Genomic DNA, 25,129 nt, shown 5'->3' with positions numbered 1-25,129 from the left:
CTTAAGGATAAACTCACTTTTACATTAAATCAATTGGTTCTCTCCCTAAACCCAATTTTCTTTCCACTTCTGTACGATGAGCTCTTTGAACCAAGGATATTACTTTTTAGCGTACAGTCTCATAAATCATAACGCCGTAATTAAGTCTAATCCTATGTTCCTTCACACCCAAGCTGTGCTCTGTGTGCAAGTAAAACTTCTGAAACAAACAAACCCCCTCCGGGGCTCATTACTTGCTGCATTCCCATAAGAGTGCTTTGTGGAAAGCTCTGTCTCATTGTTTATTTAAAGACGGTGCTGTTGTTAAAACACTTGAAATGAGCATCAAAATAAGTTTGTTATAAATGGCAAAGCTGGAGCAGTGCCTAATTGCTAATGTGAGTGGATAATTACAGAGGATATAAGCTTTGATACATGTATTGAATTGCAAGGCATGCAGATACTGAGTTGTATTTATATGTCTACACCTCTGGTTATGTGGCATTTATTTAAAGATCAATGAAGGTATTTAATAATGCATACAACATAGCTTATGCTTCAGATGATTATCACAGAAAAGAAATACACCATATAGCTGAAAAATGTACATTAGCATATATTCAAAGTAGTTGCAGAACTCAGACCAGTGCTTTCGCATTAGGAAAACAACCAAGACAACATAGTTCTGAAAATGCTAATCCTACACATTGTTAATAAAAAAAAAAAAAAAAAAAGCAATACACAATCAAAACTGTCAAATCTCATTGGTACCGTCAGTCCGAAGGATAAAGTACCTAGGTAATCAAACATAAACATACTTTTGCCCACAAGAAAGCTGAAGTTAATCTTCCCTTCTCTCTTCGGGGTATTATTTGATTCTAAATGTACCAGAATTAAATTATGAGTATTGCTAACTATGCTACTCTCACTTTCTTCAAGCTTTTTCTTCTTTCCTGACTAATTACATTTTGCCAGTTGGCACAAGAAAGAAAAGTTTCCTATTAATTAAAGGATATACACATACACTCTGTCCCTTAACCATACCTTGCATTTTCATACAGTAGGAGAGAAGGGTAAAAAAAAAGTCCACTGATGAAAATTCTACATTGGTGTGTTGTAGCATCATCAGTCATTACATCTTTTCTCTTAGCACTATTCCTGAGGCCACCAAGATGACACATTTTAGCCTTCTTTGTATTTGGAATATTCTGATTTATGCTCTTCCACAAGCACTTTCTACTTAATCCTGTCGCTTCACAAAGTATGACTGACTCTGCCTGTGTGTGAAGTCCAACTCCAATAAGACAACTAATGCACTAAAGGCCAGCGAAGGGACCTGAATAAAACTGCAATACTTGTTTCAAGTAAGAAAGTTCTTTTAGCAAATGCTTCTACAAATTAAGAGAAGCTGTTCAAGAAAAATCAACATTAAACTCAAGAAAACGAGTTCAAACACTCTTCAGCACACTTTCTACTGCTAATTAGAAATAAGTCTCAGCACCCGTCATCACCCTTGGCCATATATTCCCTAGCAGGCAGCTCCTGCTGCACGCTTCACCAGTTACGTTCCATGAGGTTTCCTGCTTGCTATGGCACAGAAGTGCATTTATGGAGGTAAGACAGGAATGCAGCTACTGATGGTGACTAACAGGCTCATCGTCAAATCTTCCTACAGCTGATGCTGGCCGTTGTCGTTATGTACTTTTTTTCTGCCTCTCCGATCAAGAATACTCTTTTTCCCCTCATTGTACCCATAGGTGATTACTAGCAGCTCAAATTGCCAGCATACATCACTGCCAACATTTACAGCCAAAATATTGGGGAAGGTGGTCTCAAGGTTCAGACACTGGTCTAGGACAACTGAAGATACCTAGATTCCTTGCCTACCTCTGCCACATACCTCTTGTGGGACATAAAGCCTCCAACTGTGCAGAAACTAAAACGCATTAAAAGCTAAAAAATGGGTAGAAACATACATTATTAGCACAGTTCAACAATCCAGTATCAAATATATCTTGAAATGGCAGAAAGTACTATCCATGGATATAAATCCCTTTTCCCAAATGTTTCCTTTTCTCAGCCTTGAGATTGGAAAAGCCAGATGACACATCATCAGCACCTCAGAGCAGCATCCAAACCCAGAATAAGCCCAAAGCCAAGCAGAAAAAAAAGAGCAGAGGATTGCTGGGACTCTCGGCACCTCAAGCACCCAAAGACCTGCAGTTGCCAACAGAGAATGCTGAGCCCCAAAGCCCTCTCCTGCACCATTACCCAAAGGTGCCCTTCTCCACTTGGGATCCATAGCCTGGAACATCCTCCTGGAGACAGGTGGTTATACCTCTTCTTCCGAAAACTGAGCACAACCTCTCTCTTTCAAAATATGGATACAGGAGGAAGAACTCGGAGCAGTGCTACCCAACTTCCCTGCCCCCATCCCACGCTACAGCGCTAACCCAGATGCGGAAGAGAGGTTCGGTTTCCTCTTCTGACTAAGAGGGATCAAATATGAAAGCAGAGCCCTCACGCTCACATCCAACAGCTGCCTACAGCAAAGAAACAGTTCAGAGACAAGGACAGGAGCACAGGTTTCTTCCAGCTCAGAGCAGTGCCCCAACCTTTTGGGTCCCATTTACAAAATCTCATTGTTCTCTTTTGATTCTCAAACCCTTTTTGTAGGGGGAGGTGTGGAAAGGCACTCCTGCCTTCACCTAGCACCACTCAGCATGCTCATCTGGACACAAGGCCAAGGAGAATGGATCCCCCATCTCCTAAACAAGGAGGTTAGGACCTCCTAAACTGCACTGAGGAAGATTTCCACACACAGGTTATAGTAGATATTAACCTGACCATATACTTGAACTGAATAGCTCAGCTGCATCTTCTTCTCTGCTTTAATTTTCCTGGGGAAACTGAGCACATGAAAATTTCTGCACTAGCAAGTGAGCAAAAAATACTCTAAAATGCATCAAACAGTCTTTCCTTAGAAATCTCCCTCAAAACTCACCCACTGAGCTGGTTCAAGTCTTCAAGAGTAAGGTCTGCTGACGTGACCTCCCCCGCTTGGAGAGGTGCTGTGTACTATTTTATCTTATTTATAGAATGGCCTCGCTCACGCTTTGTTTAAGAAACAATTAGCCTCAGACAGCTTAAAATAAACAGGACTCTCTCCCTGCTGCAGAGTCACTAGATCTGAGCTGGATTTCAAGTTCTTGCAACCACGCAATGACACGACCCGATGGACTCAACAGTGTAAGCAACAAGCTAGTTTGCCCAGCACCTTTCCTGAGCAACACAGGCAATAAAGAGCAATAAAACAAGGACCTGCGTCAGTCAAATGAAGCAAACAAGCAATCATTCCCGCTCCCACCCCGTTTTGTCTCCACCAAGAAGAGGCACCTCTGGAAGATCAGGCCACCTCTTTTCAGACATCTGCAAACAGAGGACCTGCAGGAATGCAGGAGGTGCAGGATTTTAGCAATGGTTGCACACCAAATGTGCGGCTGGGCAAACTTTTTCCCTGAACGTAGAGTTGTTTTTTCTGCCTCTTGTGTTGCTGTAACCGGTCCAAAGGCAGTAATTGCAATAGCTGGCACAGCTAACATGACTTGGCATCACAACTTTAAATTTCAGTCCAAGCACTTGTACCACCAGCAAAGGGATCGGCATTCCCATTTAGCAGACATAGGAGTTTTCCACTGGTGACTTCACATGTCCTTCAGGCCTTCAGCTCCTTAACTCCAGCCTCCTGGCTCTGTGGCTGCCTTCACCATGCCAGGGAGCACGGCACAAAAAAAGCTGTATTGAAAAGCTAACAGAGCTACATCAGCATTTTTGAACTCCTGGCCTGCTGCTGAAGGAGAGACGCAGACAGGAGTCCTGTCTCATCCCAGGTAGTTTTCTTGAGCTGGGATAGCTGCCTAAAAACAGAACCTGGATAATCTGTTAGTTAGGGTTGGCTTGAGTTCAATTATTTCTTCTGGTAAAGAGTTCCCATATGCCTTAGGCGAGCTTTGATCTTGGCTTCCCGTCTCTAAAACTGGAGGTAAATGTCCTGCCCTAAGTCCAAGGGATGACGGGAGGATCAGCAGCGTGAAGACTGTGACACAGGAGTGCCAGTGTTCATGTCACAGGCGGTTGTACAAGCACCAGTCACAGCAGAAGCATCTACGACCGTAGACATGCAGGTGTTCTCAGAAAGAGGAACATTTCTCAACAAAATGAAAAGTAAAACTATGGCAAATTTAGCTTCCCCCAGATAAAAGAACAGAGCAATGAGACAAGAACAACAAAACCAAACAACAACAAACTATGCCAACAAAAAATAAATACTGGGGTTACAAGAAGAAGAAACAATATCCAGTGATTAACAGTTGCAGAAAGCAAATGTTTTCAGACAGGATTTAAAATTACAAGAGTAAGCAAAACAAAAGGAGATGTGAGACAGAACAGAGTCACAGATAGAGAAGGCACAAACTTAGAGGAACAAATAGAGGAACTAAGCATGGAAAAACACTTCCCAACAGATGAAATGAGTGGACCGCAAGGATAGGAAGTAACAATAAGATTGAAAAATACAAACGACCTTCAACACCAGCTCTTTTCCAGTAACAGTACCACACTAAATAACTTGGACATTCATCGTTTGTATTTTAATACTGCCATTACTTCACCCTACAGTCCCCCCCGAAGAGATCTCAGGACACAGGGAGCTTAATACGACATACAGGAGCGATACCCAGGCACACATTAATTAGCAGCGGATCAGCCTCGGCAAGTTTAACTCATTATTCAGAAGGTACCGCTAACGTTTAAGCAGCAAATGACGCCGATATTAACTCGTGTTTGAGCTGCCTTGTCAATCGGATCGCTACAGTGCACACAGTGCAGGAGAGGTTCCCGTTGACAAAGGTTTAAGGACACACAGACACGCTTACTTTGGGCATGCCACCGCCACCGAAACTCTGCAGCTGTCCTGCAGACGTGAGGGGGAACCACTGCACCCTGGGGACATGCCACAACCACCAAACTACCTGACGGTTTAAAGAAAGACATGGATGTATTTCTGTTGTCAGTCACTGTGGGTTTCTGTCCTGGCTTCCAGAACGGTGATTTAAAGTGGCCAAGGTTAATGAAAAGCTCAAGCAAGCAGAAGTAGCTCAGTGAAGTCGCCACAGCTGAACTACGTCTTTTCACCCCCCAAGATGTGCTTGTGGAAAAAGCATCCCCAAGAGATTAAATACCTGATTATAAATATCTGATCATTAACAACCACAGATAAAACCTCAGGCAAGCACAAACCAGAAGTAAAGGGACGCACGTTTAACGAGTCGATTATGACGCTGAGCAAGAAAGCAAAGGTTTTGTATTTCACGACTTCAACAAAAATTCTTAGACGTGCAGTAAAATACACACCTCGCCCCAAAATCTCAAAAATCCAAATAAAATAAAATAAAAACCCCAGAGGAGTTCGCTGTAAGTGATGACTGTGTGGCCGCATGCGGGTGCAGCACAGGTTACTCCCCCAGAGCGGGTGCTGGTGCTGGCAGACGCCGGGTACTCCGGTCCGGGCTGGCCCGGAGCTGCAGCCGCGGCGGGCGCCGAGCGGGGAGTGGGGAGCGCGGGCAGCCCCCGCCGAGCCGCCGCCACCGGGCACCGCCGCCCGTCCGCTCCGCCCCGCTCCGCCCCGCCGGTGCCGCCGCCGGCCGGGCCCCGCCGCCCCGGGCCTGTGCGACAACTTCTCCCGTTCCTCCCTCGCCCCGCTCATCACTTCCGACTTTCCTCTCCCCGCCGCCACCGCCGGCCGCAGCCCGCGGGTTGCCGCCCCGCCGCGGGCACGGCCCGGCCCGGCCCCGCACTCACCCCAGCGTGCTGATGAACCCGTTGACAGAGCCCTCGGCGTACAGGGACACGATGTCCCCGATGTACAGAAAGCTGGACATTTTCTCAGACATTTTGGCTCATTTTTAGTTGGATTTCGCGCTCCTCCCCTTCGAAAAAAAGGTAATAATTAAAAAAAAGGGAAATAAACCCGATCGAAAATAAAAAAGCGAAATAAAACGGATCCGGGGGGCGGCCGAAGAGGCGCGGCGGGGCAGGGGCGGGCCGGGCGCTCAGCGCGGCCCCTGCGGCGCGGCGCGGCGGCGGGCGCGGGCTGACATGAGCGCGGCGCCGCTGCCCTCCGGGCCCGCCACGGCTGGGCTCGGCCCGGGCCGCCGCGCCGCCTCCCGCGCCTCCGCCCGCCCCCGCCTCCCGGGAGCGCCCCGCCCCGCCCCGCCGCGGCCGCTGCCGCCCCCGGGCAGGGGGTCGTAACCCCCGGAGGGGCGCCGGGCCGGGAGCGGGGCTCGGGGGACCCGCGGAACTGCTCGGCCGTGCCCTGCGCTGCGGGGCAGCCTGCCGCCCTGGGGCGGAGAAGCCGAGGCGGCGGGTGGGACAGCGGCCCTTCGCCGCCTCTGCCAGGGGGCCGCGGCGCGGCGTGCTCAGCCTAACCGCCAGCCCGTGCCACCCTCTCCGCTGCGGCTTACAAACTTCAGGGACCACAAATCCGTTTGTTTTTTTGGTTTTTTTTTTCCCCTGTAAATCCGAAGCTAACCGTGCTGCAATCCTGTGCAGGAATTCCCGCAGCACACGCTTCTCTGAGAGCGCTGCCACCCATTTCACAAAACCACCCACCCTCACACTCGTGAGCGTTTTGCACAACCTCCCCGCCGCGGAAGGAGGGGGCACACACCCCCCCGGACCCCCGCCTGCCCAAAGGGTGCTTTAAACAGCAACGCCATTTCCCGCAAGGGTCTTAAGAATCAAGTACTTCTACCGACTTTCTCATTTTTCAGCTATATTTTACCTACTCTCCAAATGGCAGGCAAACTCAGCAGTAGTACTGGTTACCCCGCGTATTTTTCCAACAGGTTGTTTGGATTAAAAAAAAAAAAAAAAGGGGGAAAAAAAAAAAAAAGAAACGAACAAACAACTCAACCCAGGAGGTCTACCAGCCTGATCAAATACTGACTCTCAAATGTTAGGAATATAAATCTGGCTGCAGGAATGCACAGGCTGCTGGACACGAGTAATACACTGAGGGGTTCACACTTTGATTTAATTTCCCACATATACAGCTTGCAGCCTTACCTCACTTCTCCAAAGCATAAATCCTTGATATCAGATATGCTGACTTTTGAAAGTGAAAAGAAGTTTTGCCATCTAGATTTTTACGCTGTTCTAGAGTTCTCTATTTTGCTTTTTTATGGTGAATATTTTGCATTTGTCTCTTTATTGTACCTACTAGGATACAAAGACACCACCAAAGATCTGCACTTGCATTTTGCTTATGTACGTGTACATACACAGGCTCTAGGTCTGATACTACCAAATTCTTTCAATTCGGTCTCCTGGAGTAACCACAATTGCTAAAACATTTCTGGAAAAGATATGAAGCAAGCAGGTGCCAGAGCCCTTGTTCTGGAACCAGCCCCTGCATAGAAAAACCGAAGACGAGGTGTTGCAAACTGCCCAAAACGTATATATTCAATCCCAAAGTTGGACTAAATGACATCATGCCAGATTTAGAAACTGAAAGTGGGAGCAGCACAAGGCCAGCTGAGCAAAGAGCACTGACCCGGGGTCCCTTCCCGGGCCACCGCGCAGTGGGCTCAGGTGTTTCACTTCATAAAAACATGGTTCTGGGCAGCTCAAACCCGAGGCTGAGCAGCAAGGGCTTTACAGTACAATGACAATATCCTTTGCCCTCCTGACCCTGTTTATCTCAGTCATTTTATACCAGGCTTTAATGGCCTAATTAAGATACTTTAGCCAGGAAGGTTTCATGTTTCCCAGCAGTAAATGAAATCCTGGCATGCCTTAGGTCAGTGGGAGTTTTCCAGAGGATGGTCTTCCGGATTTGGCTGAGCAGCAAATTTGCCTGTCCTTTGTACGCCTGGGTGCAAACCCCCGTTTGGGACCATTCACAGCCAGGAAGGTTCAACTCTGTTGCCTAAAGATAGGTTGCTGGGGACATGTGAAGTGTCCTTCGATACCCCAGGCATCCCTGTAGGTTGTCGGCGGGGAAGCAGGACTGCTACGCCCCTGGCAGCTCTGCCTGCGTGTGGGCTGCTGAAAGGGGCCTGCGTGTTTTGGCATTACAGGAAGGTTACATTCAGGTCACTTATTTAGCATTTGCTTGCTGTTGTAAAGTTTGAACTGATAGGAGTCCTACACTTGTAGTCATCTGCCTCTTCCCCTTGCCCCCCCCCCCCCCCCCCCCCCAAGGAAATCAAGGCACAGGCTGCATTTTCCTTTATTTCTAGGCTTGTTCATCTTGGTTCAGGCTGGATCGCGCCAGCAGCTGAAAGCTGTTACCACCCCACAGCTCTCTAGTGACATGTATGAAATGAACTGGAAATCTCAACCCAGTTCTGAGCAGCGATGGCTGTTAACCTGAAACGAGTCGTACAGAATCAGCGTTTTTGTGAAAAAAGTGAAGGTCAAATCCTGAAGGCAGTCAGGCTTCATTTTAAACCTGTCTCATTGAAACAGTCCTACAATCTCATTGAAGCATGCTGAAAATAAGCAAGCACTTACCCACTTTTGTAGGCCACGTCTTAAATTGGTAGGAAGATCACCCTGGAAGGGCAGATCTGAGGAACCCTTGCTGTTCCTCTCCTTGCACACGGAAAACTTAGAGTAGTGACGAATGCTCCTCTAGCGTTTTCAACAAGCATTAACCCTCTTCTATTAAAAATAATGATTGTGCCTCTCTGAGTGCTAGCTTTATGAAGATAGTATCTGGAAAAATTTAATTAAAATGAAAGAGATTTTGTCATAACAAGTCTAGATAGAAAAAAATAAAGCATGGTCAGAGATGGTAATGGAACATTGCTTCATTTATCTGGAGCAGAAATAAACCAAATTGGTTGATAAATACGGATATTTTTACTACCATTTTTAACCTTGCACTTAGCTGCAGGGTGAAGGTGAGGCTGCTTAGTCAATAACTGGAGTATGTTTTCCATCAGTTATATCTGGTAATCTTTTGTTCCAAAGCTAGGAATACAGGCTGCGCTGTGAAACAGGACCCAGCTGCAGAAATCATCAGCTGGTGCTGACAGACTGCCCCAGTGCATGTACTACTCTGTACATTGTGAAAGTGAAGAAGTCGGTTCCAAGCACTGGAACAGGCTGCCCGGGCAGGTGGTGGAGTCACCATCCCTGGAGGTGTCTAACAAAATGTGGTGCTTAGGGGACGTGGTTTGGTGGCGGACTTGGCAGTGCTGGGTTAATGGTTGGACTTGATGATCTTAAAGGTCTTTTCCAACCTAAATGATTCTGTGATCCTATGAGTCCGAGTCTTTTTTACTCAATTTTCCTTTCTGGTCTATTACTTATTTTCAGAGAAGAAAATATTTCTAGTAATGTTTGCAGTGGTTTTCTAAAAATAGATCTCTGTATAAAAGTATTTTGCAGTATTTTAATACAGGGCAATTTTACTGTGATCTCTATGTCCTAGATTTTGATGTTCGTTCTGGTGCTGAGGCAGAGAAAAGCAGTTTATCCACAGAGAGGTGAATAGACACACCCCATTGCAGCATCGAGCATCCACTTTAGATGTTAAAATGCACAATATTAAAATTACCTCAGATTCAAAGAACTCACCAAGTAAATAGGCCAACAACATCGTTTTCTTGGTCCTTTCCCACCCCTTAGGAAGATGTCTGATTTTCCTGCTCATCTTGTCTAAACAGGGGAGTCTCCTGACAGAAGTTGACTTTTGTATGGATTTGAAAATTGTCTGATTGGAAAGACTTTAATCCCACACCTACACAAGCTACTGCCTGTGTGAAGTTAGAGATATATAGGCCACTTCAGTGAAAGCAAACTGGACCAGTTAGAGGCTTATACAACGGGCAGCATTGATGTTTGTTTTCACGAAAGCAGAGGATAGTGCTTTCCAGCTGCAGGGGAAAAGGAAGAAAAGAAGAATGCCTTTAACTGTTTTAATACAATAGAGATAGATGGGACCAGGCCAAAACCCAGGCAGGCACCCCAGAGCTCTAGCATGCAAGTATATGAAAGCTTGGGCTCAAAGCCTTCTTGGGTTTGTTTCTCATCTTCCTAATTCTAAAAAAAAAAAAAAAAAAAGAAAAAAAAAAAAAAGATCAGATCATTCCAGACATTTTGATATTTAGGAATATTTTTAATATACTTATCGCAAGCAATGCACAATTAACAGTTTACTTGAGTAAGGCCTGGCTTTTAAACGCACGTAATGAAGTTTCCCACGCAACAAGCTGGAGACACCCATTACCTTCTGGATATTAATACTTGAGGCAGCCTAGCTCTTCCTTGAGCACAATGGCATTTCAAAACACTTGGATGCACAAAAGACAGCATTACTTGGCGTGCAAGTTGGATCAGAGAGCACCGGAACAGCTTATTTTGACAATACCCGCACACAAGAATTGATTTATTCTGGTAGTGCTTTGTTTTATTTTGCCTATAGCAAATGTTAGAGTGGTAGATGATTTCTTGATAGATAGGTAGCTATGGGGACTAATTTTGCCTTTCTTCTTGTCGTGGGAGTTAACTCTTTACTGATGTTTTAAACAATATTTTGGTATTGGTGCCATACAAAATACTAAGCATCTGGTTAAAAAAAAAAAAACCAAAACCTCAATAGAATACTCTGGGGGAAAAGGGGCCTGACAGAGATAAATATGACTCAGTAACCTAATAAAACAGAAGTGTAGTGAATCATGCAAAACAAGCATCATCATTTGACTGAGTATGAGAAAACCAGAATATGGAGCATTCAGTTCTGACCTACCCACTTTGTTCAACCTGGCTTAGTAGGAACAGGTAATTCTAGCTAAATTCGTAACACCTAGTTTTATAAAGGTCTTTCTACTGGAGGGAAATACATTTTTTTCAGCATTAGAGGTGTCCCTGAAAATAAGCAGCTCTCACAAGTGACCTTTCGGGGGTTGGACTAGAGCATGGGTATGAGCATTGCACTATCACTATCCTGGCACACTCGTGCACATCATGGTGTGCGTGCAGGAGCAGGGGCTGGCAGACTTGCTGTTGGCCACAGCTGAATTTACAGGAGCTAATATACATATTAATTCAAGTATTTAAATAATCGCTGGTTTGCTATAATAATCTCTTGAAAGAAACAAACAGGCATAATGAAAGCTGAAGTTATTTGTGAATTAATCATTTAAGCAAAAGGAATTTAGATTAAAGAGGAAGCTTAGATGCCATTCAAACCATGGCACAATACAACAGCTATGTAAATAAACTACTGAGAGCAGCTTCAAGCCATTCAAGTGAAGATATTTTTCCTTGTGATACATTCAGGCCTTTTGAAATAAGTTTCCAACTGTTTAACGACCAAAGTTGTTCATTCAAAGAGCCAAATACGAAAACTCGACCAAAGCAGAAAGTACAATGTGCCTTTCTCTGACAACATCCATATAGAAAGGATGCTTTATTTAGAGGATTCAGGAAGTTGAAGCGTTGCTTTCTATCAGCTCGCAACCACAGAACAAGCATCAGGAAGCGCACAAAAATGAACTTACTATTCCTATGTGGAACAAGTGCCAACGGTTACACCAAGTTTGCTTTCAACCTTGCAGAACTCACTGCCAGCCCCCACAGACTTGTTAATCAGGCAGCGTCTCCTGGGGTTTCTTTTCTGCTTGGCTGCCTGAAAACGAAGCCTTTCCCCTACAAAATGGAGAGGGAGACATACCTTGTTTGAATTTTCTCTTTTGCTGGCTGTCATGAGACTTTAGAAGGTTCAAACCTAAAAATGCAGGGGAAAAAAAAGTGAATCACCTTCATAGAAGGGAATGAAAAAATATAGCTTCGATTTCAGTCCTAGCCCATTCCTAACCATGACCTAATACAACAGAAGAATCAGCAGACCTCTATGGTACGGTGACTGTAATTACAAAGCAATTGTGTTTTGAGTTCTCTCATTAATACCATTACCAGCTGACCAGCTGTAGCAGTGGTTACAGTGTGGATACAGCATAGTGAATATACAGCAGTTCTTTAAAATAATCATATGTGAAATCATACAAGCAATGATGAATGTTTTGATTGATACATCTCACTGAAACTCAATATCTTAATTTTGGAGTAAAAAAAACCAACAAACTTTTGCAAAAATTTCCACAGTAAAGTCTAAGAAAAACAACAGCTCTAGTAAGAAGCCTAATAAAGCAGCAATAGTTAGTATTCCTAAAAAATACAACTAACAATTTACAAAGTGAGAAATGTCTGTAATTGCAGTATAGTTGCAATTTAATTGCAGCCATGGACCTTGAGAAGCGTACCTGAGGAATACCTCCCTACCTTTCTTAATTTTGTCATGCGGGGCATTAAGAAAGCCGTTTCAAACCTGCGGAAGTTTTGCACTTTAGGACTGCTTAAAAAGCCTTGTGCATTTGGTTTTTTTCCGATCAACAATTTTTTTTTTTATTGAAATGCTTTTTTAAAATTAAATCCTATTTTTTTTTCAGGAAACATCACCTTTCACTAGCATACTGGCCATATTACTCTTTAAAGGAAAAAAAAAAAGGCTGTGCCAACCTTTTTTTTTTTTTTTTTGACCATGTTAAAAATTACCAGAGGAGAAAGAAAATTGCGATTAGTTTTGCTCAGGTAGCTGTCACCAAGCCGGTTCTTCCGAGGCCACAGTAGTGTTTCTAACTTCAGGATGAAGCTCCCTGCCCTTTCTGAACGGTGGGAATACCTGCTGGTGGGACGCCTCCAAGGTGGATACCAGGATCCAGCCAGGTTCGGGCAAGGAGACAGCAGGAAAAACAGCTTTTCTCAGAAGACCCAGTCTCTCCTGGTGACAGCAGGGGCCACAGATCTTCACCTTAGGCCTATTCTAGCTTTCAGATGGGTGAAATAAACTGGAAATAACATGCTGGGAAGGTGAACACAAGTCAACAGGCTTTGAGTGGTTGGCACTGCATTTCCAGAGAGGTCATTTAGGGAGTCAATAAAGCCCAGTTAAAGAAATAACTCCTCTCCCTCACCCCTCTCTAAAAGCATACCATCAGCTACCTGATGTTTCTCAGAAATGTGTTGGGAAGGAAAAATTAGACATCAGGAAAGATTTTTGGGTTTTTTTTTTTCTGTCGATTACTGTGTCTAGCAAATTATTTGATAGGGAGGTACAAGAAACCCTCTTTGACAGTCTCAGTCCACCATGTCCTCACCGTTGATCAGCGCTGGTGCACCTGGATTGGATCCATCCAAAGTCTCTTCTGCTTTTACCTGTCCCAAACGAGGATTACTTTCCAGGTCATTATGGAATGATTTAGTTAGCATAACAAAGGGATGGGGCTGGGATTCCAAGTAGGCAGAAAATGTCTTTGAGGACAAATCCGGACCAAGATTGGAGGTTCACACTACCAATATTTCAAACTGATTTCATACCTACATGAAGCAAGTGCCCTATATGGGAGATGTTCTCAATGGATTTCTGTCATCTCAGACCCATTGTGCCCAGGAAATAAGAGCTTCAATAAGAATGGATTAATTAGAAACAGTTTTTTTTTTTAAAGAAATAATATGAAGTTACAGACATCATCAAAACACTACTGCACATTTGGATCCCCACACTGGTGTTTCTCTCTTCCTACCAGTCCAGAATACAGTGGATTGAAAGGAAAAATTTGTCTAAAAGCATGTTGATTCCTGAACTGCTAAATTTACCTGGAACTTAAACAAAAACAAAACAAAACAAAACAAACAAACCCTACATACTAATCACATGGAAATGCCTCAACTCCTTTTTCATTTAGGAATGCCTTGCCCATTTACCTTTGTCCCCCACCACACATCAATATTTGACATTGTACTAATGATGTAAGTCATGAGTCACAAAACAGATGAGAGCAAAAAAGTCTGCAGTAAGTTCATGCCTTTTCCCTGAGGAGCTGTTTGGGTTTGTTGGTTTTTTTTTTGTTTGGGTTGTTTGGGTTTTTTTAAATATGTTCCTCATTTGGGTGTCTTCCTTAAATACTTTAAAAGTTAACATAGCACAGCTGAATCCTGGAAAGCTGAAATGTGCGATTTCATATCCTCTAGCATCATAATATTTAAATAGATAAGTGATGTGCATACTTAAAGAAATCCCTGTTTCAATGCTATAAAACTAAATCAGTGAAATAACCTCCTGTTTCTCAGCAGCTCTTGCAAGATGCTTTGCGTCTTAGTAGTAGTTAATCTTCGAAATAAGGACATGTTTAGGAAATTAGATTTTAACTAATCTGTAGCCAGCTGCAAAGGAGTGAATAAAAAAGCAGAATCGTTACCCATCATTTCCATTTTGTCACTCTGAAAAAAGAAAAGTTAGCAACGGATCAGTTATTCTACTAGTGAAATGGGCTTTAGTTTAAAAGGCACAGAAGAAATGCGTATTGTTAACATGTCATAAGCAAAGAAACTGTTGGAATTAGGTAATAAGAACAAAATTTTAAAATTCATATGGATACATTTAGCACCACGCTTAGCATTATCTCCTCGGTGCACTGCAGTAACATTAAACTGGTGGTGGAAAACAGATGGGAAACATAAAAGTCAAGCCTGCTATCTGACATCAGCACAATTAGCACCTCTGTTTCACAACCGTGGCCCCACCTGTGGGAACTGCTATCTTTCCAGTGGCAGGGACATAAATACACAAGCAGAGGCGATATTGTTCCATATTTGTTATTCAATAGCTGCAAGTTCTAAGAACGTGCTCACAAGATAGATAAGGAGCAGGGCTGGATCGTATCAGGGCACAGGCTGGATGGAGACCCACCCGTAGATTTACTAGAGATACAACATTTTAGTGAGAAAATGAGAGTGTCAAGGGGAAAAAAATCCCCGAAAGGAAATAACTGCCAATTTCTATCCATTTTCTCATGGCAGTACAATATGTTATCTGACATCTAGGAGAAAAACATACTTCCTGTGGCAACCAGAGCTTCTAGAAATCCCCTGAACTGCGCCTGCGGCAGCTGTCTAATAAAGGAAAAGGGGAATAGGCAACAGCTTCCACAGACACAGCAGGATGGAGCAGAGCGAAGATACTGCTGAACCACTCTGCAAGACTCTGAAGGTGGCAGGTGACGTGGTTCATCCTCGGTGCCATTTCTGCTACAATAATCAGATAGACAAAAAAAGTAAAACTAAACCCACGTCTCTGCAGCATGCCGATACCATGTTGAACCCACCACTCCTCCCAGTGTGTGCTGCCGAGCCGCTACTGAGCTGCAGCACCACTGCACCCCAAGCTTTCCCTTGATCCTTGCTCACCTCTTCCTACCCATTATCCCTGTTACCTCCTTTCCCAACTCTCTTCAACAGCTGCAAGGCCACTCCATCCTTCCGCGGCAGGGAGAGGTGATGTCTGCCTGCTGCTGCTGCTTACTGATGCCCTTTGTTTCTCCTTTTCAGCTCCTGGCTCACGCACACCACCTACAAACATCAGGGAGCAGAGAGGATTTTGGAAGCAGTGGAGAAAAGAAGCCCTCCCCCAGCAGTGGGAATCAGTGTATTTTGATAGATAAAAGTTTCCTCTTGGCTATCTCATCTGAAAAACTGGTTTATCCCCCATTCCCACAGTACGTAAACATGACATTAATGAACATATCTTGACAACCTCTGTGTGAGAAAGCTAAGTATTACTGGAGTAGGGAACAGCACAAGTGAGGAATGGAAGAACTGAGATATCTGAGAAGAGATTTGTGAATTTAGCCGCTGAGAAGCAAGCATTTGGGAAGATTGATTTATTTTGTGAACCAGCTGAGCTGTTGAAGCACTTGCAGAGGGCAATGAGACACCGTGCTTAGCTTGCCTATCTACATTTGAAAAGTCTGAGAGGTTCCTATCTGAATCTCAAATGCTATTGAAAAAAGCATTACGTGATGTCTCCAAAGGCAGCAAGAAGGCACAACGGTGTTTTCTCCAAGTCCCAGATTAGTGCTCGAACAACCAGGAAATCCTGGCACTAGGAAATCACCTGGCTCTCATACTTTAAATCCCAGAGATACAATGGGGGGTGCAGGGGCATGTTTTGTTTTAAACTCATCTCTTTCTCTGAGAGAACACAGATTTGACTGATTGGTGTAGTTCTGTACAGACAAACTCAAATTAACAGTGTTCTTACCACAGATCGTACCACTGCAATATCTAATCATCAAAATAAATGCGCAGAAATCCTGCAGAATCAGGGGCAGACGGCCCCGAGGGAGCAGGCTGCGTTGGGTCAGGGACAGGATGCTCCTCCACAGTAAACATTCCCCCAACAAGTTACGTACATGGTGCAGAACCACAGGAGAAGTGCCGTGATTGCTGTGGTTTATTTTGTATTACAAGTTTTCATTTTGATTTTTACAGCTAGCATGGAAGTATGATACTTTTTTTTGATGCTTAAATTCCAAGAGTTTATATTACGAAGTAGCAAACCCTACTGAAAGGCTGTCATACACGTGGTGGGGAACGACCTCCATCGTGTGGGAGGTGCAGTGTTGGCTCAGCCTTTGAGAACTTTGGTGTTCACAGTGCACTGCCAGGTACACACATCCCTCCCTTCCCTGTAAAAAGAAATCATGGGTTACTATGCAGATAAAGGAAACTTGTTGCTTTTCTTCAGATGCCAAAGTAATAATTGGTATTTATCCTTAATAGTCCTGTAGTACCTTGAAGCCCTTGTCAGTCATTAGGACCTCGGCGTGCTGGACGCTGCACAAAGAGGTCAGGCAGCAATTTAGCCTTTACATACAACCTCAGGTAAGGGTTGGGAAAGAATAATGAAAAATTGGTGGTCAAGGGAACGTATTGTTTGGTCCCTGGAATGCAGAAGAATTCTTACCATTTGCAACAGGCTTTTGTATAGGTTGCTCATCTGGGTGTGGTGCCCACTGGTCTGTCCCAGACACCCACGTGCATGGGCATACACAGCCTTGTCTGCTGACAAATTTCTTTACATCATCACACATCAGTTTACTGGCTGCAAAGGGGATAATTTTTGTTTCCTCACCAAAATCCACAAACTTGCTACACAATACTTACACTTATTTCCAGAAAAATACCAGCATATCAGTAGCATACAACGTTATCGGCAAAGAGATATCCCCCAAACTGAAAAGTAGGATTCAAATTAAGGGGAATACCCAGCAAATACAGAAGCCACTGTATGTGTTCCTAATGAAGCTAAAGATTAATGGGAAACACCACAGACAGAGAACATGAGGGATCATATATCATTTGTGCTGTGTGTGGGATTAGCTGACTGTGCATTGCATAAAACTCAGAGTAAATGAAATACACCAGGGAGCTCTTGGATGTTCTTGACTAGTGGAAAATCGGCCACATTTCATTATTTCCCACTGATGCCCTCACTGGAAGTACATTCAACTCATTTTTAAATAAAGTATTTTCTGTACCCAAATGGCAAACAAACCACTGATTAAATGGAGAGATAGCATACCCAGATGATTTGCATCTCTCTAACTGCACCTCAAGTCATATAATTATGCATTGTAACACCACTGTGAAGGGCTTGAACTAAAATTCCCCAAAGACAGAGCTAGTAATTGCTGCAAAATGAGGTTACTAATTTATTTTTTAGTATCATCCCCCCGAGGGGTGTTGTGATACCTGAAGGTCTCCAGTCTCCAAAACAGGAGTAAATTTAACTCCAGCTACATGATTTTGTGTTTCCTGATGTTGAGAAAGTGTTTTGTGAGGGGTTTTTTTCCTGTCAAATCTATGTGCATGAGACCACTTTCACTCCATAGCTATGTAAATCAAGGGGCAGATGAGGCCAAAACCAGACTGATATCTCCAAAGTCCTGATTGCTTGGCCTTCACGGTGAGATGGAACAAACCCACTGCTGGCAATTGCACCCCTGGCACTGGTGTTTGCACCCCAGCCCACCAGCTCTGCAGCACAGGTCCTCACTGCTAGACCTGCAGAGCGATACCATTTCCAACATCCACAAAAGCCTCGCCTCCGCACTTCCTCGCAAGAGCATTGGAGGTAAGACAACAGCTCCAAACCTAGATGAGGGCGATGGGCGATGGCAGGCAAGATAGACAAGCTGTGACTGCTCTTCGACAGGCTTAACGTTATATTTGTGTGACAGTTATTTGGGAGGGGGAAACATTGCTAGTCACGGCTTGGATTAGAGACAGGGAAAGAGCAAAGCAGATAGACTTGGAGTGGAAAATAATTTGGCTTGTGGCACTTTTTTGCATTTATTGATGATCATTCAAAACCATGTGTTTGTAACTGCTGCAGATCCTCTAAAAGCACTCTGTGATACGTGTCTCCATCTCTCCTCCACTCCACTGACCACCTTCAGCACTGCATTTTGAGGAGTTAGCTTCCAGCCTCTGCCTCATATTTGCTGTCCAGTCTACCCAAAACCAGCTGGCCTTAAACATGGGGAAAAGAGGGAGAGAAAGAAATCTCTAACTCCCAGGTGGTGAATATTCCTAATGTTGACAAGGTCCAAATGATTACATTCCCCATGCTCAGTTATGTTTATTTCCTACCCACTCAACAGATGAGAGTCCTACATATGCAGGCACATATAAGAAACTTTTTCAAAAACAGTTCCAAGGACTGCTTCAAAATTAAGCCCCCTGCTCCTTCCCAGCTCCCATGAGCTGGTCTGTCTCTGACCAGTCCAAAATTACAGGCTGAGGTGCCTAGAAATAGGAACCCCCTTCAACTTGTATTTGCTGTGTGGGGATGAGATGAGGTTTCTCCCAGCCTTTCCTCGAATTGCTCCTGCCAGGGAGCTGCCCTGGTCTGCAGCCAGCTAATCCCTTGGAAGAGGGGGACTATCCTTCCCAAACCCTCTAACAGTATGGTCCCAATGCTCATTAACAGTCAAAGTGGTGCAGGTGTTGTTAAGGGTTGACCCTTTTCTCCTGTTAGGAGAAAAATAACGAGCAAACCAGACAGTAGCTGTATTCCTCTGTGTAAAACCTAAGGTTGACCCAGACCTCATGTAGGGCTGCAGTTCTGTCCCTCTGCTCAAAAATGGTATATTAGAACATGGAAATGTTCAGAGAAGGGCAACAGTGGTGAACCAGCTTCAATTAAAAACAAAAAGCCACCCAAACAAAACCCCTAAACCCCACAACAACAAAACCCACAACGCCAAGTGCACAAACATTCTCCAACAGACTACACCAGGACTGGCGTGTGGAGAGTTTCCAGGGCCTGATGTTTGCCCCTCTCTGCTAATGCAGCTAAGAGGTTCAGAGCAAAGCCGCAGAAAGGAGCCACGCAGAGAACAAAGGCAAGGCACGTGGTCCTTTGCACAACAGGCAGTGCATCTGCAGAGCTCCTTCCCCAGGATGTGGTGCGTTGCTAGAAGTTTCTATAGGTTCATGGGGAGACTGGGAGAGTTCACAGAAATCAACCATAAACAGCTGTAAACAGAGACACCTTACCCAGCTCATGGATTTCCTGAATTGACTGGAGGAAACATCACTGTATACGTAACTTGTTCTTTCTTCTCCTCAGGCATCCGCCTCTGGCCATCGCTGGGGAAAGGGATACTGAGCCAGGTGAATCGCCAGTCTGAGCTGGTGTCACCGTTCTTGTATTCCTGTCACCACTGAAGAAGATGTCTAAACTTTAACTGATTTTAACAATTCTGGTGTTAAATCTATTTAAGTCACTAGGCTAAGTTTATAAAGCAAACTACAGAAAGTTTGGCATGGAGCTTGCAAAGCAAAGCCAACTATCATCATCTTAACGTACCCAAAGGAAATGCAACCAAACTAAAACACACATATACACTCTACATATGTTTGTGTATATATATATATGGAGACAGAGTCTTATTGCTACTAATGGACAGAATTCTGCTTGAGATTCATCCTCAGCCCCAGCTGAAGCCTGGGAGGAAGCAGTCAGGCACTACAGCATCGTTGAGCATTTTCATGCGGTGGGATTCAGATTGCTTTGTAGCCTGCATGCCAAATTCTGCTCTCCATAATACCACATAATCCTGTTGGTTTTCAGCTGGTTGTCCCCTTGCTTAAAAAAAACCCAAACAACCAAACATGAAACAGCATGCAGGTTTTCAGCTGCATGAGAAATGTTTCCCACAGTAGAGCCGTGTTGAAGGTGTCCTATTCTAAGGGTTGGACCTGAGCAAACATTGGAGTGTCTCATCATTGCCTGTAACACCAAAAATCAGAAAAAAAAGTGATGCCAAGGGCTGTGGCCTGCCAGCTCCCGAACCAAACCTGAAGTCTCGGATGTGCCGTGGGAAGAACCGCCTCATCAATTTGGGTTGCGTATACAAGATGGATCTCTGAAAGCACAGCAATCACCACCACCACTCCCAGCAAACCTCAGTCAGACAAAACTTTCCTTCATTCTCGAGTTGGAATTTAGCTGGAACGAAGTCTGATGAATCTCATTTCTTGTTGTTTGAATAAGGAGAAATGCTGCTGATACCCTGGCAGGGCAAGTTTGCCTGCCCTGCCTGCTCCTGTGTCACAGGAACCAGCTGTAGAGACAAGATGTTTTGCTCAGATCATTCTCTGTAATTATCTAGACTATCTTTTGTTTACCTTGGTGAAAACACCAGTACCTGCAGAGCATGGAGCGTGCACCTCTGTTTTAACTGCACTGGCAAAAACACACAGAGCGAAGATCGAGAGATTAAAAAGAAAGCTTTTTCATCATTCTGGCTGAGCTCCTCTGGAAACCCTCGGAATTTGGGAGCAAGGATGTGCATAGACAGGTCTGCAGCGCTGCAAGCAGCTGCTGGCATCGACAGCTCATCTTCTCCCAGCTTCCTCCTTCTTCCACCAAGCCAAGAGGGAGGATGCAACATCATGAACCTCCTTTATAAAAGGGGTGATGAAACAAAGCACAGCGTGATAACCCAGCTGCACAGCAGCCCTTTAACAAGCACAGCTCTTGAAAGCCAGCTGTGCAGATGGGGGGCAGGGGGATGTGGTCTCTGCCATGCTGGGGCTGAGGTTTCTGGCTTGGCTAAGGAGGGGTCCTTTCCTCATCCGCCAGCAGGTTCTCTTCAAAGCTGTGAGCTGTTGCGTCGTTTTCAGAGTCATTGTGTCCTGTGAGCGGTGCCTGGGTTAGCCGTGCTGCACATGGTCATTTTCAGACCTGTTCTACCTCCAGTTATCCTCAGTGATCACTAAGCCCCCGGCTTTGGCTTCTGGTGGCACAGATTTACAGTCCCTGATACCTGCCCAGCAGCAGTTTGACCCAGTGGGAGTGCTCAGGAGTTTCATCCCCATGGCCTGACAGAAGCAACTCCACCATTTGTTTTAATGATAACCATCTAAAGGTTGCTTGGGGGATCCCTGAGAGACATCCAGCTGTGCTGAGGGATGAGGAAAAAGGGGAACAGGGAGTGCTTCTTGCTCAGCATGTGCCTGGCCAGCTCCAGCCTGCTGGTCCCATCAGTTCATCCACTTTTTTTTTTTTTTTTTAGTTTAGTTGCTGCAGTCCTGGCCAGTCCTTGTATCAGCCATGCCTGGACACAAGCAGTGGGGGCCTTGTCTTGGTCTCTCACGTGCCTGTGCTCTGCTATATGTTGGTGAGGCAAAACCTCTGTGCTCATCCTTTCTGACTGAAGGCGCTGCCATGGGGCTGACACTGATGCACATCAAGGAGACACAGCTCCTAACCAGGCTTTAATCAGGCTGTGTCATTCAAAGGCTGTGTCATTCAAAACCAAAAACGCAATTAGCGAATCAGCAAGATTTCAACCCTTCTTTATTTTTAGCAGGTGGAGGAAGGGGAGCACAGGGACTTCTGTAAAAGCACAAAGAGAATTTTTACAAGATAATGTCTGAGGTTCAAAAAATATCTTAATTTTACAAGATGTTTTTTCCCCAGGTACAAGTAGCTGGTATATTTTAGATCACTGTATACTTAGAAAGAAAATACTTCTTTCTAGGTGAAACCCAGGTTGTCTCAAGATAAAAATTACAGAAGTACAGACTAGGACCATAGCCTCTGCTGTACCACTGCAATGTTTGACTCTTCCAGTCTATGCCCATTTTTCCTACACTTTCTTAGTGTAGTTTCCATGGTGTCATCACTTGCCTGTTTTCCACCAATGTGACCACTGGAGTTTTCCCTCTCCATTCTCTGCTCCTGGGCTTGCTCCCATGCAGGCAAAACCACCAGCCAGGCTGCAGCAGATCAAAAGATCCGAGCTGCCAGTATTCAAACTGACTCCAAAGCAGATAAAAGCAGTTTCCCCGTGCTCTACTAACTGCATAGACAATGAAAGGCCGTTTTCCCACGTAGCACTTCATTACAAGAATCACTGACAACTGAACAATGCAGCAGAAAAACCTGATCCATCTGACAATGCTAACTTGGCTATTTTTTTGCCCTTTTCTAGTAAATCCCAGTTTGGAGACCACAGTGCAAGAAATGTTGCTGGAGAAAGGAGGTCTGCAAGCATAAAACCAGCACAAAGCCTACAGTAGCTCCTTAAGCTCTCAAAATAATTGTTCACAGGTGTCAAATTCCTAAGGACAAATATCCACCTCACATATAATTTATTTTCCTGAACTGTAATTTATCTACTGAAAACAGAGCTGTTTAATTCCCATATGTATCAAGGCGTCAGAAAAATTGTTTTCCTCCTCCTTTTCTAAGAGAAGAACCAATAAGTGAGGGTTTCAGATTCTGTTTTTTTATCCATGGTGAAAAACAAAACCTTAGGTCTGAAGCCCACCAAGCTCTAAGGAAAAGTACTTGGTTTCCAAAGTTGCCTCTAAGACAACTCAAAAGTTTATTGAGGGAGCACATCTAACACCAGTATTTTCCTTTCTTTGACGTGGGTAATCCTATGTGGCAGCAAATAAATATTTACTTTTCCCTCTTTGCAAGAGATGCCTTACACAGGAACGTCTTACACAAATTGTGGGTTTTTTCTGAACATATGCTGCAAAGTCAACATTACCTTGTGATCCCAGGACTTGAGCCCCTTGTTGTTCCTGGCAAAATGAGTAGTTTACAATGCAGTTGGACCACTCCTGACATAAAAATAAATGCTTCCCTGATTTTCCCTACCAGAAGACTCTTGGACAATCTTAATCTTTCCTTAGGTTACTTTAGCAATAGCTCTCCTTTGCTTGAAGTCAAATTGAGCTGGTTTTTAGGGTATGACCATCTGGTAAGAAAAATAAATTTTTGTATTACTCTGGTCACCGAGTAGAATACTAGAGAGGTATAGAGTAAAAAAATAAATCATACTTTCAACAGAAATAGAAGCCGCTCCATGACACACTCACCAAATATTTGTAACCACCCTCCTCCAGTGCCACTCTGCCATGACTTAGGGCTTGCTGCAAAAATATTCTGAGGGAGAGGACAAAAAATGTTATCAGCAGGAATTCTGTTAATTGTCACCAAAAGCCTTTCGCTAAATCATTTCCTGTCCTGCGAATCCAGCTGGAAGCGCTGGCCGGCAAGAAGGCGGACACGCCATCGCCCAGCCCTGCCACTCGCTGCCGGACAAACGGAGGAAACGGCGTCCTATCATAAATCTGTCAGTCACGCACCAAATGGGTATCATGAGGGTTGGGTTTTAGTTCCCCCCAGTTATCGCTTGGCAGACACACAGAAGCGGAGTGGGGAGATAAATGATTTGTACTGTAGGCTTTTTTCAGAGGCTCAGTCCCAAAAAAGCAACTTCTTGCAAACCCGATGCTGAAGCAATGAAAGAGGCTGCTGCAGTGGGGGGGGGGAGGGGATCAGAGGGGGCTCAGGAGACCTGCCTGTAGTCCTGCTCTGCTGCTGGTCTGCAGGGTAAGCTTAAAAGATTTCACCTTTAAAAAACAAACAAATAAAAAAAACCACCCAAAACACAAATCCAAACAAAACCAGACAGACAGACCAATAATAACTGCCCTTCTCTTTAGGTGCTTTCAGTGGGTGAGCTAAAGATCAATGATACCAAGAAGTATTAAGGTAATTGATTTCATGCAAGCTGATCATCACTGTTTTGACATGTCCAGGCGTATTGAAGAAATAGGTAAGTACGTAGAAACAAAACAAATAAAACATCTGTGAGTTTCAGTAAGGGAGGAACCGTACCCGGACCCCTTTCTCCATGCAGTTGGTGCCCAGTGCCCTGGTGCTCAGTCCTAGGTACACAGAGGTGCAGCCAGAAAGTCAACCAGCCCCCAAACCCACAGGGCAGACCAGGGGTCAGAAGGGAAACGGAGACACCAAGAGGCAAATGGCAGGAGCTACAAAGGAGTTTGGGGAAGCGGGGAGGTCTGGAGGCCATCCAGCACGTAGGCAGGGGGAGGCCGGGCCAGGGGTGGACAGCAAGGTGTGAGGAAAGCCCCTGAGTGTGGAAAGAGCTCTTTAGGCAAAGGTTTGGATGCTGGAAGTTGCTAGGCAGGGTCTGGGTGGCTGCCCAACAACAGGCATCCCAAAAAAACAATCACTGAAATGCTTTACTGGTTCCTGCCAGGGGCAACTCGGGCAAAGGCAAATGCCGGTAGCCAAGGCAGGACTGAAACCCAGCTTCCCTGGCTCCCAGTCCAGCACCCAGCCAGGAGGTCGGGTGGTGCTCTCCCACTGCTTTGAAACAACAGGGAAATCTGTTACCGTGGCAACTTTTAGAGTGGCGACTGTTGCAGGAACAAACATTATGTATGCAAATAAAAGCATCCAGGCCCAACAGCCTGGAAAAAAAAATATAAAAATTTAAAAGCAAAGAGCCAGACTAGTATTTGCAAAAATAAGAGCCTGAAGTAAGTCTCCTAGATCCATAGGTAGGTCTTTAAATAAATAGATTTGTTTCCAGAAGATCTGAAGGACCGCAAGAAAAGAACTTTCCTAAAACCTTGGCTAGTTTATCTGATACCTCATCAGAGCATCAAAACCTACTCTTGAGATCTGGCTTTGAAAAATGCAGCCCCACAAAGGCTGCTGCTATCTTTTTACAAGAGCAGTTACTAAGCTCAGCTAAAGGCTTCTTGCATTACTTCATGCGTAATTTCATTTCAGGCAAGAGGCACTTATACAAACTAAATTGTTCTGGTTTTCTCCCAGCCCCCCAAGTTCAACACAATTTATAGTCTGGGGCTGATTCTTACTGTGCTGCACCTCATTCTT

The 25,129-nt window shown here is 44.6% G+C and overlaps 1 protein-coding gene and 2 long non-coding RNA genes across 7 annotated transcripts in view; 1 reads left to right on the top strand and 2 right to left on the bottom strand.

Annotated features, from left to right (window-relative positions):
• Window positions 1–6,070, bottom strand: part of ITPR2 (inositol 1,4,5-trisphosphate receptor type 2) — a 268,891-nt gene extending 262,821 nt beyond the window's left edge. For 4 of the 5 annotated variants that reach the window (XM_040594004.1, XM_040594005.1, XM_040594006.1 and 1 more), the window contains exon 1: window positions 5,839–6,070. In XM_040594004.1, coding sequence (XP_040449938.1) covers window positions 5,839–5,930 — 92 coding nt within the window. In that variant the 5' untranslated portion in view covers window positions 5,931–6,070. The remainder of the gene's footprint in view (window positions 1–5,838) is intronic. The other variant, XM_040594009.1, reaches the window with a different exon arrangement.
• On the top strand, window positions 5,866–17,469 carry LOC121088242. Its single transcript, XR_005827877.1, has 2 exons — window positions 5,866–5,979; window positions 15,436–17,469. It is a non-coding gene; the product is annotated as an uncharacterized LOC121088242 (long non-coding RNA).
• Window positions 11,125–23,586, bottom strand: LOC121088243. Its single transcript, XR_005827878.1, has 3 exons — window positions 23,293–23,586; window positions 12,731–15,456; window positions 11,125–11,776 (listed from the first exon to the last, which is right to left on the bottom strand). It is a non-coding gene; the product is annotated as an uncharacterized LOC121088243 (long non-coding RNA).
• Window positions 23,587–25,129: the final 1,543 nt, after the last annotated feature.

This window comes from Falco naumanni, chromosome 5 (genome assembly GCF_017639655.2).
Source record: "Falco naumanni isolate bFalNau1 chromosome 5, bFalNau1.pat, whole genome shotgun sequence".
NCBI lineage: Eukaryota > Metazoa > Chordata > Aves > Falconiformes > Falconidae > Falco > Falco naumanni.
The sequence above is the reverse complement of the archived record's forward strand: the minus strand, read 5'-3'. Positions and strand labels throughout refer to the sequence as shown.